This window comes from Lepus europaeus, chromosome 15 (assembly GCF_033115175.1).
Source record: "Lepus europaeus isolate LE1 chromosome 15, mLepTim1.pri, whole genome shotgun sequence".
Taxonomy (NCBI): Eukaryota; Metazoa; Chordata; class Mammalia; order Lagomorpha; family Leporidae; genus Lepus; species Lepus europaeus.
Window position 1 is genome coordinate 92,629,082 of NC_084841.1, and position 18,253 is coordinate 92,647,334.

Consider the following 18,253-nt stretch of genomic DNA (forward strand, 5'->3'; position numbering starts at 1 on the left):
GGTCTGTCTCGGGGGAAAATAGATCTGGTTTCTTATTACCCAAGATGACAACCTCATGGTTAATTAGTAACGTCCCACAAGTGACCAGAAGTAGTGAATTTGTGGCTCATGTTCCCATTATTTCCTCAGGATTTGGCTTTGTTGTAAAGCAACTTCAGGTTGTCTGCTTTTACTGTAGTATTGATTCCTGCATGGACTGTTGGTTCGTGGAAACTAAGAGGATTTCAGGGAATGATTTAAAAAGACAAGTAAAATATCAGTATAAGAGGCCTCACTGATAACTCAAAAATACTTAAATGATAGTGGTAAAATATTTTTGTGTGTTTGATTGCTTATATAATTTATAGTACCATGGTGCTGTTGAACCATTTCATTGTGAAATAAGATAAATACAGTAATATAAAATGACAAGTCCCAATAAGGAAAGTTTCACCACATTAATATTTTCTGTATTCCCTCCTAGTACTCCATGTGCAGCATTCTTAGTATAAAGTATACAAATTATCGTAACCAGGATACTGCTTTGTCAGATTTCTTCCAATTGTAACATTTTCCTTTTCAGCTTATATTCATTTTTATTTACTTGAGAGAGAGAGAGAGAGAGAGAGAGAGAGAGACATCCCACCTGCTGGTTAGCAGCTGGAGCTGGGCCACACTGAAGCGGGGACTCTGTCCACATCGTGCACACGGGTGGCAGAAACCCAAGAATGAGCCATCACCTGCTGTGCTACCTCTCAGGATGTGAAGCTGGAGTTGAGTGCAGAGCCAGGACTTGAACCCAGGCGCTCTGATGTGTGCGGTTTGCTTGTCTTAACTGCATCAGTCACTCGCACCCCTCAGCTTGTGTTCATCTTGAATTCTTTCAAGTAGACTAATTGCAACCATGCCTAACCACTTCTCCATGGACACATTCTTACCTGTGTCCGTGTCAGTTGTGAAGTCACTAGGGGTCCACTGAGCTGCCAGCAAACGCTGCTCTGGCAAGTGGGCCCTCACTCTGATCTGTAATATCAAATCTGAGTAGCCTGACGATGGCAGACACAAAAAATAAGTGTCTGAGCTTCATTTTTAATTTCATTTCTTCTCCAGAGGGATCAATTAAATTTGCTTGAGAGGCAGATTTTTATTAATAATAAAAATAAGGAAATTTTGAGAGGAAAAATAATGCTGTTATGAGTACCAGACAAGAAAAACTGAGATGTGCTAGCATTATGTATAATATGTTACAGAGATGCTTCTTGTTGGTTTCTGAATAGCCCTATGGGAACTGATAAGTAGGCCACATTTAAAAAATGTGAAATTATTGCGGATTTCATTCTGCATTTACCTTCCTCTCCTCCTCACGGTCATCTTGCGCACACCTCCTGTTTTCTGCTGCTTCCTCTGTAATAAAACTGCTGTCTTTTTTGTACCATCTCCTTTTTCTTAATTCTTAGAATATATTTTATTGTACCCAGTTGGTTGCTTATGTAAACCCAGAACTTTTTCAGCTCTTTGAAGCTGCGTTTCTAAGTTGTGTTTTGTTTGTGAGGTTCTTTGTTTTTCTTTTTTAATGAGTTGCTTTTCTCCCACAAAACTGTTTTTTTTTTTTTTTTCCAAGTTTTATGTTTTTAATCTTCGGCTGAAATTTGAATCGGAATTTGGATCATTCAGTAGTCATCATCAGTCAATTTTAATTTTACGATGATGTATCCTTTGACAAGAGTGTAACTCTTTTTGCCTCGCACCCTCCTGTCTTTGAAGGAATCCGCTGGTGGGGATCTTCAGTCTCCTTTAACACCGGAGAGTATCAATGGGACAGATGATGAGAGGACACCTGACGTGACACAGAATGCGGAGCCGAGGGCGGAGCCGACTCAGAACGCATTGCCGTTTGCACATAGGTACAGATTGAGTTCAGCAGTCATGAGTGTGTACTTGGTTTTGGAAGCTCTTGCACTTAAAACCTTTGAGTGGAAATTCCAGATGAGATTATACTTCTCACCCTTGCCCTGCCTCTGCTAACTGCAGAAAGGAAAGAAAGAAAAACTTACTAAGTGTAGTTGTCCAGATGGACTTGAGCGAACGTGTCCTTCCTCTGGGTAGAGAAAGAAGTACTAAGCTAATTGGAGTACAAACGTTTCCAGTTGGCCAGTTCCACCTTTGTTTAGCAAAGCCCTGAAAAGACAGCCTTTGTCATCCTGGTTTCTGTTTGCATGTTTGTTCTTAAAGGCTATTAGTTGGGAGTTTTGTTTTTTCCTTAAAAAGGCTCCTCTGAGGTTAAGCAGTCTCAGAGGGGATCTGCCTGTGATTTCCAGAAGGAACCGGCCGGCCGAGGGGCTGCTTCTGGCAGGAGCCAGTCAGCATAACGGCAGGTTTATGTTTGCATACCAACGCACAGGAGATAAAGCCAGACTGGTGGTATTAATTGTTTGCCATAATGTATTTTTAGAATGTGAGGAGCTCTATAAAATCGCAACACTGCAAAAGGAGAACAAATACCTACCAGTGAATTGTCTTAAGTTTCCCTTCCTTGGAAACTTTTCACAGGTAGTTTTAGTTAAAAAATTTTCTTTTATGGTACATTTCTTTTGGGGACCAGTTTTTAAAGCAGTCAAATTCTTTGGTGTGTTAAGAATTGTGAAGTGTGATATTCCAAATACTTGTTGATAAGCATTTTGATTTTAGTTGAAATTTATCGACTATTAGGAGCATAACATTAAAGACATGAGGGAACCTCATGTTCAGGCTAAGAAGAAGAAAAATTAGTTAAGAAGGGTTTTCTGGGCATGAACAGTGAAAAGCTGTTTGATTGGAAGGCTATTTTTTTTTTTTTTTTTTTTTTGACAGGCAGAGTGGACAGTGAGAGAGAGACAGAGAGAAAGCTCTTCCTTTTGCCGTTGGTTCACCCTCCAATGGCCGCCGCGGTAGCGCGCTGCGGCCGGCGCACCGCGCTGATCCGATGGCAGGAGCCAGGTGCTTCTCCTGGTCTCCCATGGGGTGCAGGGCCCAAGGACTTGGGCCATCCTCCACTGCACTCCCTGGCCACAGCAGAGAGCTGGCCTGGAAGAGGGGCAACCGGGACAGGATCGGTGCCCCGACCGGGACTAGAACCCGGTGTGCCGGCGCCGCAAGGCGGAGGATTAGCCTAGTGAGCCGCGGCGCCGGCCTGGAAGGCTATTCTAATGTGTTGCTAGAAATACTGATAATTCAGCACAAAATAGTTGATGTATTTTGGAGTTACCATGGATTTCATTAACTTTTGCATATTTTGCGTATTTTCTTTTTATAACTGTAAAGATGACTGAGTGTGACAGGTTTAAGTTTCTAATCTGAAGACTGTATGTTCACATTGATTTGTTAAACATACAGCCTTTTAAAATATGCAATTAAAATTAAAGAATGTTATCAGTATACAGTTTTTAAAAATATTTTTACTTATGTTGAAGGAAGGAAAAATTTCCTTCCTATTAAATTATATTTAACATATCCGTTTAATAAATACACATAACTGCACTGAACATAATTATATACTTGATTTCTTTGGCTGACACTTAAATTGAGCCATCTGCATTGAATACTGTAGCATTTAGAAGTAAGAACTTTTGTATTTAACATTTGTGAGAGCTATTTCTAGTTTACTTTATGCACATAAAATTTTCAGAATCTTTACTGTTTTGTTAATCCTTAGCATTTAGAGTTCCTTTCTGGCACTTGTCTCTGTCTACTTATTTTCCTCTGTAGAGAGTCTAATAGAAGTTACTTTGACTTGAAGATACAGCTGCTTTGTCTACTGGAGTGTGTAGATTAGCCATGGAGATAATTGACAGTTCCAAGTATAGAACGCAACAAGTCAGCTTCAGCTTTTGATTATGTTAAAGTCCTGCAGTTTGCTAGTTTAACATCCTTACCTAATATGTTAATCAGTACTGTGGACACTGATGACCTGGCTGACGTGGTTTCCCCCTGAGGTACAAGATACGAAGTGTTGCACTCCATGCTGGAATCCCAGGGTGTCAGAGCTGGGGGAGGCTCAGAGATGATGCAGTCCTGGTTCTTCCAAATTGTAGTGTGAAATCAACTCGATAGGCTATTTGACCAAACCGTGCATCAGAGTGAATCCCAATGCTGAACAGAAGCTGTTTCTGTAATACACGTGTGTGTGCTGGATCACAGAGTAAAATGTGGAAGTCTGAAAGCTTGTGCCTCAGGCACATCAGGAGACCGAAACCCAGAGGTTAGGTGTATGTCCTGGGTCAGGGGACTCATTGGCAGCAACTCTGAGACCCCTCCTGGTTCTTATGACCCTGATACGTAACGTATGTCAAATCACAGCGCCTTTTAGGCGGGTAGTCATCTCCCATACACACACTGTTGTTGGAAACAAATTTTTGAAAAATGGGGGTACAGTTCTTGTCCTGGGAGGCTGTGAAGGAGTAAGAACTGTGTTTCAGGAACTAGAGAAAAAGACCGCTAACATACCTGTGTTTACACTGGATACACTGTTGGCTTTTTTCATGGCAAAGGAAGACAAATAGAATCTCAAGGTTTGAAAGGCTTACTTACAACTATTTGTTTTGCCTTTTCTTAATACTTGTTTTAAGAAAAAAGACCAAGTAGCACAAAATTTTACCACTGTTGGTTTTGTTGATTCATTTTTGTTAATAAAATAAGGAGTAAAATTGCTAGGTGCTCCCCTCCTTTTTTTTTTTTTTTTTATTCAGAAAAAGATAGGGGGAAATACAGGAAATAGTGGTCTGGTTTGTAAAATTAAAGAATCAACTGTGGTAATAGCTACCTAGCAAGCCAATTTGTGGTCTTTTTTTTTTTTTTTTTAAAGATTTATTTTATTTATTTGAAAGAGTTAGGGAGGGAGAGAGAGAGAATCTTCCATCTGCTAGTTCACTCCCCAAATTGCTGCAGTGGCTGGAACTGAGCTGAGCTGAAGGCAGGAGTTATTCCGGGTCTCTCAAGTGCGTGCAGGGGCCCAAGGACTTGGGCCATCCTCTGCTGCTTTCCCAGGCCAATTAGCAGGGAGTTGGATTGGAAGTGAAGCAGCCAGGACTCGAACCAGTGCCCATATGGGATACCAGCACTGCAGGCTGGTGCTTTAACCCGCTGGACCACGGCACTTGCCCCTGTGCTCTTCTTAAAATTCAAATGCAATGCCTAAATTTCATGAATTTGTTCATTTAACAAAAAGAAAACTCTAATTTTCATTTACATCTCAAACTTTTAGTAATATAGTTTGTTCTTGATTTAAAATAAGATTGTAGAAATTATGTTTGATTTTTAGTGTAACATTTTATAGTAAAAATTTTAGAATATATTTGAACAGAGAATATTGTAGTGATCGCCTACGAACACTCCGCTTTGACAGTATGAAAAAATGTCCAGTTTTGTATCACTCTGCCTCTGCTCACCGCTCCACCACTGTTTGATTTTTAAAGCAGAGCCCAAACATATAATTTTATTCACAAGTACTTTTTAAAAATTATATTTGAACTTTCAAAAAGCATATTTACCAGGCCATTGCTTTTTGTATTTCAACTGGTTTTGTGTCATCATAGGCTACTGTGAATCGCTCACTACTTCTCAGTTTTAGTTACACTGCTGCTCAGTACTTCTTGGTCAAGTGCTGGTACTGTTTCATGTCCTTGTCATCAGCTATACAGAAGCATTCTCATTGGATGAGTTTTCAGTGAGTTAATACTTTTTTTATATACTCATTCAAGTGTTTGAAGATGTTTAGGGATGTGTGTGAAATAGAGAAATTCTGAGAATGAAAATGTTGACTAGTGTCTTTCAGGAAATTAAAATTTTGTCTGAAGTATCTTTTTAAAGTGTTTTAAAAAAAACCTAGTCCCAAGCGGTAGCATGGTTTTGGGACCGAATGGTTTGCGCTGACCGTTGAAGGCTGCAAGGTGTGCTTTGGGGCTGGCTCTTGGATGAGCTGTGCTGACTGAGTGGTGTGCGCATCTTAGGGGAGGTTTGTTCTCTGCTTTCTGGCGGTGGTTTTTGCTTCCTAACATCATCTGTGTGCAATTTTAAAATTGAGTTATTTCTTACGATTTAAGAGCCCTAAAATTCTCTTGGAAAGTTCATTTTCCAGTATACCAGTGCTGTTGGGATGTGCTACTGGGATGTACTACAGATAACTAAAATTTTTTTTGTTCATTATAGTTTTAGGATCCTCAGATATACAGTACTATATTGATGAAAAGTTGCTGTCATGTTTTTGAGAGTTTAGAACTGACCTGTATACATTACCAGTTTATGAGGGTATTTTTGTACTGATAAATTTTGATTAAGTTTGATGACCTTAATGGAAAAACAGACTTTTAGCTCCTGGCTTCAGATCGGCGCAGTGCGCCGGCCATGGCGGCCATTTGGGGAGTGAGTCAACACAAGGAAGACCTTTCTCTCTGTCTCTCTCTCTCTCACTGTCTAACTCTGCCTGTCACTGAGTATATTTAGGTTGCTCCCATGTCTGGGTGATGTATTCTCATGCTGCTGCTGCAATTTATGCATTTTGAGGGCCCTGCATGTATCTTCTGTTCTGTCAGAGTTTTTTCTGCACCTCCTGTCTTCATGTTTCCAGCAGTTACTCATTAAAGGATGTGTGCATAAATGTTACTTTCTAGTATATTGATTTGATTTAAATCAGTATAATTATAATGTTATCAAAATTTATGACATCTGGGTGGATTTGCTCCACTTTTTTTTTTTTTTTTTGACAGGCAGAGTGGACAGTGAGAGAGAGAGACAGAGAGAAAGGTCTTCCTTTTTGCCGTTGGTTCACCCTCCAATGGCGCCGCGGTAGGCGCGCTGCGGCCGGCGCACCGCGCTGATCCGATGGCAGGAGCCAGGTGCCTATCTTGGTGTCCCATGGGGTGCAGGGCCCAAGCACTTGAGCCATCCTCCACTGCACTCCCTGGCCACAGCAGAGAGCTGGCCTGGAAGAGGGGCAGCCGGGACAGAACCGGCGCCCCGACCGGGACTAGAACCCGGTGTGCTGGCACCGCAAGGCGGAGGATTAGCCTAGTGAGCCGCGGCGCCGGCCTTTGCTCCACTTCTATTATCATAATTCCCTTCATTGCTAAAGTATAGGAAAGCCACAACTTTTTTTTAAATTGTGAGTAGGGTTTTTGTATAATTTCAAAACTAATTTTTATTGGAATTTTACATACATTTAAAATAAACAGCAACAAAACAAAATAAATTTAAAATATTTATATGTCGTAAAATATGTCAAAGCGAAGAAGTGCTTTGTCGTAAACATGATTTGTACTTTCATGATGATACAACCAGGAGGAAAGTGAATGATGGTGTCTTCTCCATGCGGTGGCATCTGTCTGTTCTTTATAAGTGTTAAGCGAAACTGAGACTATGACCCAAAGTAAAAATAATTTCTATGAATAGCTTTTCTTTTATTATTTGACAGGCAGAGTTAGACAGTGAGAGAGAGAGACAGAGAAAGGTCTTCCTTCCGTTGGTTCACCCCCCCAAATGGCCGCTATGGCCAGAGCTATGCCGATCCGAAGCCAGGAGCCAAGTGCTTTCTCCTGGTCTCCCATGCGGGTGCAGGGCCCAAGCACTTGGGCCATCCTCCACTGCACTCCCGGGCCACAGCAGAGAGTGGGACTGGAAGTGGAGCAACCGAGACTAGAGCCTGGTGCCCGTATAGGGTGCCGGTGCTACAGGCGAGGATTAACCAAGTGAGCCACGGCGCCGGCCCCCATGAATAGCTCTTCTTTTTGGATAAAGCTGAGTCTGTAGCTGGGATTTGATTGTACAAGAAGTGACTACCATTAATGTAACTGAATATGAAAGATTAAGTTGTAGGATTCCATTTACTGCTGGTTATAACTGACTTAAATACCATTATTCTTCTTCCATTGAACCTCAAGAATTAGGTAAAGTTTTGAAATATTAATATGAAAGTGGCAGATAATAGGGTACAGCAGTTTAAGTAGCCTTTGGGATCACGTGCATCCCATATTGGGATGCTGGTTCCAGTCCTGGCTCCTCTACTTCCAATTCGGCTCCCTGCCGATGTACCTAGAAGGAGTGAATGATGGCTCCTGGCTTAGGCCTGGTCCACCCGAGCTCTTCTGGGCATTTGGGGACTGAACCAGTACGTGAAAGATCAGTCTCTCCATCACTGTCATTCTGCCTTTCAAATAAATTAGTAAATCTTTTAAAAATTAATATGAAAGCAAAAAATAATTTGCAAGAGCTCACATGTCAACAATTTAGGGCTTTCAGAATTTCATAATTTTACAAGAAGTGCTATAGTAATTTTTTTAATTGTACGGAAGGTCTGTATCCTTGCTCTGGATGGAGCAGGCCAGGTCCTCAAATCATTTGCAAACTGTTCTAGCAAGCACTTTAGGAATGCACAGGGCCTCAGCAGGTCCAAGCATGCTGCAGGTTTACTGAGAGCTGTCGTAGTTTGTTAATACGTTTTCCTGTGGAAGCCGAGAAGCAACTTTCGTGTTTTAAAACAAGACTGCATAAAAAATGGTGAGCAGGAATGTTTAGTGGCTTTCTAAACAGATACGCCTACATTTCCTATCTTAAAGTTGTAAGAACTGACCTTTATTCTCTTTTAAAGTCTGTTGAATGACTTTGAGAAACATATTAAAGTTTGAGCATTTTTTAAAAGATTTATTTATTTATTTGAAAGTCAGAGGCAGAGAGAGGTCTTCCATCTGCTGGTTTATTCCCCCAGATGGCCACAGCAGCCAGAGCTGTGCCAGTCCAAAGCCAGGAGCCTGGGGCTTCTTCCAGGTTTCCCGTGCAGGGGCCCAAGCTCTTGGGCCATCTTCTACTGCTCTCCCAGGCCATAGCAGAGAGCTGGAGCAGAACAGGCGCCCATATGGAATGCCAGCACTGCAGGCTGTGGCTTTACCTGCTATGCTTGAGCATTTTGTCAGGCGTTTTCATGTGATACAGGTGATTCACAAGTATAGCAATACTGTTCTTCATGTAAAAGTAAAGACTGCACATGCCCATCTTGGAGTAGGGTTAGTCCCTTCCCATTATTATTATCCACGGGAAAGAGTCCAGTCCCTCCCTGGTAGCTGCCATCTTCTGCTTCCAAGACCTGGAGGTGGAGCTGTGGCCATTGGCTGTGGAGCACACTGATCTCAATTAATTATAGTTTCTTGCCTGTTTTCCAAAAATGCCTTTCCCACCCTCTCTGTTTGTTCTTAGCAGACGCAGCAGGAATTCCCCTGGAAGGAAGGTGTGTGAGACGGGCAGCTCTGCTCTAGGAGTTAGAACGCTGCTTTTGCCCGGGGTTTGGCTGCCATCTGTTCCTCTCACCAGCATAGTACTGGGGCCAGAGCAGATTATGGACCTGGGCAGAGGCCAAGGGAGCCACAGTCATGTGGAGTCGGTGGTGTGCACGGCAGTAAGGAGTGGTTCAGATTGTGGCACGGTGGGGTGTGCGTAGTTTATGGAAAGACATCGAGGACTCTTTTAAAATGAGGCCGAACAGAGGGAAGGAGACTAGGGGAGCCCCTGGTCTGTGATGTAGATGCTTGCAAAGAATCTTTGTTAAAGATCGAGGCCGAGCTGAGCTTCATAGACTCACATTTAAAATGAAAACCGGCTGTCAGTTAACTCACTAGAGCACGTTGGAGGTAGTTAGGCTCCAGAGGCTGCCTTCCAGGATGTGTGACTGCAGGCGTGTCTTTTTTGTTTCGTCAGCTTGACATTTCCCCACTGTGTAGTTTAGCTTGACCATAGATTCTGTGTTGACAGAATTGTTAATCTTTAACCCTCTGTTCTGAATGAAAACCTAAAAGTTGGTATTAGGACATTGGAGGTGGAAGAGCGTTAGCTGTTAGGCAGTCTCTCCAGTTTGTTTAAGAGAAGCAGATCCCAGGGATGGGCAGTTAGTCCTGTTGTGTGCACATGGCTTGGTCAGGCCAGAGTTGAGTGGAAGTGGCAAGGTGGACACCTCGTCCTGGTCCTGGCTTTGCAGGTTGAGCTGCCCATCCTCACTATCGAGTGTGGTGTTAGCTCTGCTTTTTACCGAGGTGAGGATTTCTCTCTATTCCTGATTCTCATTTTTACCATGAGTAGTTAGTCCTGGTGTTTAGTGACTTCCTCTGCTCATATTCCCACAAGAAGGTGATTTGGGATACCTAGAACAGTGTAGCAGCAAATCTTCCTTACCTTTGTTTCTCTAAAGCTGATTGACAGGTTGTTTTAAAGGACAAAGCAGCTGCACTGAGAGGAAGAATTTTTACCATCTCGTCACTGGTTTGTGGTTCATCACAGCCTCGATTTTCCTATGTAAAAATACAAAACCCTCACAGTATGTGAAACATCCCTTATAGAGGCTGAATACATCTACTGTCTGATTTTTTAAGAAGTATAGTTTGTTTTTCCTTTTTATTTAAAAGCACTAATAGAATTATGCCTTTTTTTTTTTTAAAGAAGACATACAAAAGTAATTGTACCTTTAAAAAATACACCAGGGACAAGTATGTTTGGCCTGCCTTTTAAGATACCAGTTAAGACACCCACAACCCAGAAAAAGGTACCCTAATATCCTGTTGGTGGGCATGTAAACTAGTACAACCATTGTGAAATTCCTCAGAAATCTGAAAATCTACCCTGTGATCCAGCCATCCCACTCCTGGGAATTTTACCAAATGAAATTAAATCAACATATTAAAGAGTTGTCTGTTCACAATAGCTAAAATACGAATTCACCCCAAATGTCTTTATCAACTGATGACTGGATAAAGAAAATGTGGTATATACACTATGGAATACTACTCAGCCATAGAAAATAATATCCTGGCTTTTGCACCGAAATGGATATAACTGGAAGCCCCTATGCATAGTGAAATAAGCCAGTCCCCAAAAGACAAATACCATATGTTTTCTCTGATATATGGCCAGTTAATACGAACTACAATAAACTGTATAGGAATGAAACAGACTTTCTGTGAAATGATTTTTTAAAGATTTATTTATTTATTTGAAAGGCAGAGTTACAGAGAGGCAGAGGCAGAGAGAGAGAGAGAGGTCTTCCATCCGCTGGTTCACTCCCCAATTGGCCGCAACAGCCGGAGCTATGCCGATCCAAAGCGAGGAGCTTCTTCCGGGTCTCCCAGGTGGGTGCAGGGGCCCAAGCACTTGGGCCATCTTCTACTGCTTTCCCAGGCCATAGCAGAGAACTGGATTGGAAGTGGAGCAGCTGGGACTTGAACCAGTGACCATACAAGCTATGCTGCAGCACCAGCCCCATGATGGTTGTTTTAAGCCCTTGTTTATACTGCTGTTGAACTGTGGTCTCACTGCTTTTTTACTTGTTGAGTAAAATGGTTAGTGGTGTTTTAAGCCTGTGATTATACAGTGCATTAAAAGTATGTATTTGCAAAAAGAAAAAAAAGGAAGGAAGGTGGGGGATGGAGAGGGAGAAAGTACGGTTATCTTCTTAGACCTATACCTATGAAATACATGAAATCTGTTCTCTTTATGTTCATAAAAAATTTATTTTAAAAAAAGTGATTTAAAAATGGCAAAATATGTACACCATTGAATTGAAAAAAGGTAGTGAAGACAAATGAGGGAGGCAAGATCAGAGACATGCAAAATGCAGAAGATACTGGTATTTTAAATATTTGTTTTTTAATACATATAATATGTAAAAACAAACATTTCAACTTTAATCAAAGTGATCATGTTCATAAGAATGGAATCGTTTGTTACTAAATGATCACCTTTTAAGTAATAAAATATTGATGCCATTTTTAAAAAAGATTTATTTATTTGAAAAGGAGAGTTACAGAGAGGCAGAGAGAGAAAGAGAAAGGTCTTCCGTCCGCTGGTTCGCTCCTCAATGGCCTCAGAGGCCAGAGCTGAGCTGATTCGAAGCCAGGAGCTTCTTCTGGGTCTCCCACACAGGTACAGGGCCATCTTCCACTGCTTTCCCAGGCACATTAGCAGAGAACTGGATCTGAAGTGGAGCAGCCAGGATTCGAACTGGCACCCATATAGAATCCTGGCACTGCAGGTAATGGCTTTACCTGCTACACTGCAGTGCCTGCCCCAAGATGCCATGTCTCTACAATATATTTTCTAGATGTTGTGATCATGTTTTTATACATTCACACATGACTACTTGCTTTATTAATTGAAAATTATATAAAGGTGAATTTTTAATATAAATTAAAAAAAATCCATTCTGAAGGCGGTGTTTTTATAAAACCCTATATTTCAAATTACAAGATTTTTTAGCTATCGTTGGTAAGGTTTAAATGACCTGTAATTTCTCAGGTTTTTTTTTTTTTTTTTTTTTTTTAATTAAAAAAGACTCAGGGAAGATGTCAATCCTCATTTGTGAAATCTAGATATAGAATTGTGCTGATGAATGTTTCTTGCTGAAATTCTCTATTTATGGTTTCTGTTTTTACTCTGTTCCAGATGCATTTTATGATAATAATGTATGTGCGTACTTCACTTGCCACTGATTGCCTGTAAGTGAAGTACATTTACCGTGTGGTGGAGGGCAGAGTCACCCTCCTCCCTCACGGAGTACTTGGGTGTAATAACCGGCGCCAGCTCTAATACCAGCTTCCTGCTAGTGCAGACCCTCGGGGCACAGGCGATGTGCGCCTGATTGACTTCCTGCTACCTCTGTGGGACACTTGGCTCCTGGTTTCAGTCTGGCCCAGCCCAGGCTGTCACAGGAATTTGGTAATGGAACAGTGGTAGGAACTCTTTGTCTGTCTGTCTCTCTGTCTCTCTCTCTCTCTCTGCCCCTCTGCCTGTCAAATAAAGTTACCTACATACACAAGATAAATACCAGCAGGGCTGCTGCCTGTAGTGCCAGCATCCCATATGGGCGCCAGTTTAAGTCCTGGCTCTTCCATTTCTGATCCAACTCTCTGCTATATCCTGGGAAAGCAGTAGAAGGTGACCCAAGTCCTTGGGCCCCTGCACCATCTTGGGAGATCCAGAAGAAGCTCCTGGCTTCAGACTGACCCAGCTCTGGCTGTTGTGGCCATTTGGGGAATGAACCAGCAGATGGAAGATCAATCGATCGATCTCTCTGTCTCTCTCTGTCTCTCTGCCTCTCTGTAACTCTGCCTTTCAAATAAAAGAAATCTTTTAAAAAAGATAAATAGCATTATTAAATTATTTATTTAAATAATTTAAATAATTTAATATAATTTAAATAATTAAATAATTATTTAAATAGTATTCTAATAAACATAAAACATGTTCTTATTTTCAGAATGCACTTACTAAAATTATTTCAAATAGCTGAGTTTTAGTGTAATTATTACTCTAGGCATTTTTGCTTATTGTATTATAGAAATGTCAGCTGATAATTATTTAAAGTCATTAATTCTGTGATCTTGTTTTATGTCAGCAGTGGTCTACCTAGTTTTTCATAGAAGAGTTGTGTTTCTGGATGCCCGTAGTAAGTGTTCAGCATCCCTTCAATCTGTATAGGAATGTTACACTTGTATTGCAGGACATTTTAAAGACTGCCTGTACAAAGTATAAAATAAAATCACTAAGTCAGATTTTACCTGAAACAGTGCAGGGTTTTATTTTTTTAATTTTCTCTCTTTTTTTTTTTTAAGATTTATTTATTTATTTGAAAGTCAGAGTTACAGAGAGAGAGAGAGGTCTTCAATCCGATGGTTCACTCACCAAATGGCCACAGTGGCCGGAGATATACTGATCCAAAGCCAGTAGCCATGAGCTTCTTCCTGGTCTCCCACATGGGTGTAGCGGCCCAAGGACTTGGGCCACCTTCTAATGCCTTCCTGGGCCATAGCAGAGAGCTGGACAGGAAGTGGAGCAGCTGGGTCTTGAACCGGCGCCCATATGGGATGCTGGCGCTTCAGGCCAGGGTGTTAACCTGCTGCGCCACAGCGCTGGCCCTTAATTTTTAATTTTCAACAATAAAAATTCTCCATGACAATATGAAACCGTAAATGTAGTTATGAGGAAAGAATTACTTCAGAGCTGTGCTGGCGACTATAACATGAGGTTAATGGAATTCATTGTTAACACATGTGTCTTAAAGCATATTCAATCCTGTAGCTTAATAGTGTTTAACTGGATAATTCTAGGGTGCGCTTCATTACGAACTAAGTTACTGTTGGAGACCACCTAATTGTCTCTGATTTTATGAAATAGATTTCTTTTTCCTCTAGAGACAAAAAGAATAGATGTTAGTAATTTGTGACATAGGATGTTACATGAGTCCAGTAATACTGCTACCATATAGTAGTCCTGGTTCCTTACCTTCGTTTAAAAGGTGTGGATAGTCCATTCCGTCGTCATTCCATACGGTCAGAAAGTGGTTTCATAGCGAGGAAGGGAGATTACCTTTAACCATACTTGATCTTAGCACTGCTGCAACTCACACAACCTACTGGATATCGAGAACTAGTGCTGGATGTATGAGGGTGCTTCAGAAAGTTCAAGGAAAAACAGGATAAAAGATTAAAGTGAAAAACGTAAGCCTTACTTATCAGTATAAGGCCCATGAAGTCTGAGCCACTTTGATAAATAATGCAGGCCATTTATATCCCTCCCTGGGAATTGAACAGATTCAGTGCATTTTTACATTATTAACAGAAGGAAAATGTGTACCCTTTGAAGATTTAAGGAGTCGGAAGGAGTTAGATCAGTCTGTGAGGTGGGAGCCAAGCAGCCTCCCATGGAGACTCTTAGAAGGGCGCCCTTGCTGAGCGGCAGCATTGTTGCTGGGAGGTGAAGCTTTCCTGGTGGTTTTTCCGGCTCAAGTTCAGGATGGCTTTCTCAGAATATTCTCCTAGTCAGAAGTTCTCATTCCTTGGCCCTCAAGGAAGTCAACAAAGGACCTTGACATCCCCAAAACTGTTGCCTTGACCTTGACTTTGCTGGACCACCTACCTCCACCTCTCGGCTGCCATCGCGTTGCTTGTGCTTTGTCTTGAGGATGGTGCTAGGAATGCCGTGTTGCATCCCATTGCATTTCTTTGAAGATGCTTCTGGATTTTGGTCCACGCATTTAAAATTTCACCCCTTGAATGCTCTGCTCTGATCTGGGCACAGCAGCTTTGGCATCTGCCAGAGAGACTGTTTGCTCTGTTTCACTGTTGCAGTCAGGATTGTGTAAGCTGCCCCAGTGGAAGTGTCTGGTGTTGGCTGTTTGTGCTGTGAGTCATCAGAGCCCTTCAGTCAGGGCACAGACAGGGCGGGTTTTTCACTCACAAAAGGACATGAATGGGCTGATGGCTCGGGCATCACCTTCCTTCTTCAAATTAACTACACTTTGTAAAGCGCCGATTTCCTGCAGGGTTGTGGATGTTGAAATGAATCGGTGGTTTCACCATTTTTCTGCCCAAGAATAACCATAAATTTGATGCTTGTTGTAGCTTCAGTGTTGGCAGAGTTCACGTTCACTCTGGCAGGGGCTCTTCTCAAACTGATTTCTTATCCTTGTAGAGCCTTAAACTAGAACCTGTTCGTACACGCTGTAGCAAGTTAGGATGAGTTTACTTGAAGCCAAGATTTTTTTGAAGTCTGTGCATGGTTTTTTCATAGTATGTGTTTTCATAATACCCTTTGTATTATCGCATTTGGAATTTTCATAGAATTATCTCAGACAGTAAGTAATAAAGAACATAACATACATGAGAAGATTCTCTTCCTTATACCCGATTACCACTTTTTGAAAATGCTCTGGGGCAGGTGTTGTGCACAGACTAAGCTGTGCTTGAGAAACCCTCATCCCGTATTGGAGTGCTGGCACCTCTGCTTCTGACCCACCAGCTCCCTGCTTGTGCATCCTGGGAAGCAGCAGGTGATGGTGCAAGTACTTGAGCCCCTGTCACCCACGTGGGAGATGTGAACGGAGTTCTAGGCTCCTGGCTTAGATCTGGCTGTTGTAGGCATTTGGATAATGAACCAGTGGGTGGAAAATCGCTCACTTGCTCTCTGTCTGCCATTCAAGCAGATGAAAATAAATAAGTAAGCATTTTTTAAAAAGAAAAATTGTGAACATTTTTAATGAAAAGCCTGGACGCTTTACATCCTGATACCTATTGGATTGCTTTATTATTTTTTGAAAGTCAGGAAAGATCAGTTCTCTATGAGTTAGATTTTTTTTTTCTACTGTGAAAAATAGCTGATTTTTCTTGGTGGATGACTTCTATGATCACCCTTAATTCTGGAACTTGTTGAAGTTACTGTATCCCTTGGAAGAAAAGAATCTGCTGTTTATCCGAATTGAAAAGATGCGATTAGTCCCTGGCTGAAAGAAACTAAGGCGGCAGGAACATGGCAGTTTAAGCAGACGGATCCCGTTTCTAACCTGGAGAGTGTCCTCCAGGACACAAAGGAGGACCTTTGAAGAGGATGCTCACTGCCTGGACTCCGGTGCGTGCCGGGACAGCACTGCGGCTGCCTCCACCTAGAGGGAGAAGCAGGCACTTCGCTGGCCTCTTGGGTTTTGTTCCTCGGCCATCGTGCCATTATAGCTACTGACTTTCAGAAGACTAAAGCCTTTGATGGGGAATCTTCTGTCTATTAAGAATCAAAAAAGGTGTTATTCCTGAGCAAGAACGTCGGAAACAAGCAAAGGAAGTTTCCGGGGCTGCTAAGTTGAACCAATTCAGTGATGCCATTACCTGTATATAGTCGTTTTTTGTCATACAGTCTGATACTCATGCCTAACCCAACTTAATTTGTTGTCCTGTGTGGACATGTAACTCCCTACCTCAAAGAGATGTTGTGAGGCACGTGTTAAGTGTTCCTAAGAAAAATTGAGAAATAATGATTCTTGCCTGTTTCCTTGTTGATAGTTTTTATAGTTGTAAGATTTTATTTTAATATTTACAAGTTAAGCATGATTAGTAGGTAACATTTTAAGTGAAGACAAGAAAATTGTATTTGATTTATCCATGAGATTCTTGTATGGAGAGTAATTTGTTGTATGTTAAATTGATTTTTTGACTGAGAAATTTTATATAATTCCTAATTAAAGAAAAACTAAAGTAAAACTGCCTGGTTTCCCCTTTTGTTTGGCTGGGAGTTAATTATTCATACTTCTTGGATCAAAAGTAATATGCAGTTTACCAAATTCTAATGGTAGAAATGAACAGCACACTGAAATAAGTACAAATTAAAGGGAGGGAAAATGAAGACTCAGTGATTAAGTACAGGTGAAGTACTGTTTTCACTAAAAGTAGGATTACAGTAGAAAGAGATTTGATAAACACGTGCTTCGTATCATTAGTAAGGGAAAAAATACCCAAGTGAGTTAAAACTGAGATACAGGAATCTTTTAGTAGCCTGCAGAATTTTGATTCATTTGTATGGTTTAATCTTTTTATCCTGTTTTGAGAAGTAATTGTATAACATTTTCGGATTCACATACATCTGCCAAGCCGTTTCTCTCAGTCACAGCCTGGAGGTGGTCACAGTGTGTGAATTACCAGGTGCGCCTCGCTTTGTACAAAACATTGCTGGCTCTTGATGGCCTCACATGCTTCACCAGAGACCCTACTGCTCCTGGGTCAGACACACAGCATGGCCCACTCTCTCACAGTGTTCAGCTTGTTCACTTGTTTAACTGGTGTGGGAACTGGAACTATAGAAAAGGCCGGTCATTGGCCCTCAGTTTGTCCCTGCAATTGTTCGTTGTGTCATAGTTGATGGGTTTCCCTCAGTGAAGCATTTTATGTGTATATTAACATGAGCATTTTTTAATGACCTGAGTGATACAAATTGGTCCTCAGTGTAGTAGTCTTCATCCATCCCAACACACATATATTTGAATGCTGTAGCAAGAATAATGTTATGGACATTCTTATGTCACGATGAAAAAGTATGTAAAGAGTTAGATTGATGATAATCATGAAATAAAAATTAAGCTCTTTGAAATAGTTTGCACCTCATTTCCATTGTCTCCATTGCCTGTTTGTACACTAAAAATGAAAATTTGTTCTAAGAAGTTATTTTCTGAATAAAATATCCAGAGGAAGTGTGCTTTCTTTCTCTACAATAGCATCTACTACACTTTGTGTGCTCTTCTGGCCAATCTCCTAGAGAGAAAATACTGAAGTTAGTAAAGTGATCTGTGATCAGAGATAATCAAGAAATGCAGTGGCTGGCACTGTTTCACAGCGGGTTAAAGCCCTGGCCTGAAGCCCCAGCATCCCATTTGGGCACCGGTTCTAGTCCCAGCTGCTCCTCTTCCGATCCAGCTCTCTGCTATAGCCCGGGAAAGCATTAGAAGATG

General features: G+C 41.4%; 1 protein-coding gene and 1 non-coding gene across 4 annotated transcripts in view; one reads left to right on the plus strand and one right to left on the minus strand.

Annotated features, from left to right (window-relative positions):
- HOMER1 (homer scaffold protein 1) overlaps window positions 1-18,253 on the plus strand; it is a 150,330-nt gene that overhangs the window by 93,503 nt on the left and 38,574 nt on the right. Inside the window, exons 5-6 of one of the 3 annotated variants that reach the window (XM_062212509.1) lie at window positions 1,744-1,883; window positions 10,993-11,117. In XM_062212509.1, the coding sequence (XP_062068493.1) occupies window positions 1,744-1,883; window positions 10,993-11,117 (265 nt within the window). Of the gene's footprint in view, window positions 1-1,743; window positions 1,884-10,988; window positions 11,118-18,253 lie in introns of all 3 variants that reach the window. The other 2 variants (XM_062212507.1, XM_062212508.1) reach the window with 2 other exon arrangements.
- LOC133774737 (small nucleolar RNA SNORA9) lies at window positions 8,288-8,420 on the minus strand. Its single transcript, XR_009868135.1, has one exon. It is a non-coding gene; the product is annotated as a small nucleolar RNA SNORA9 (small nucleolar RNA).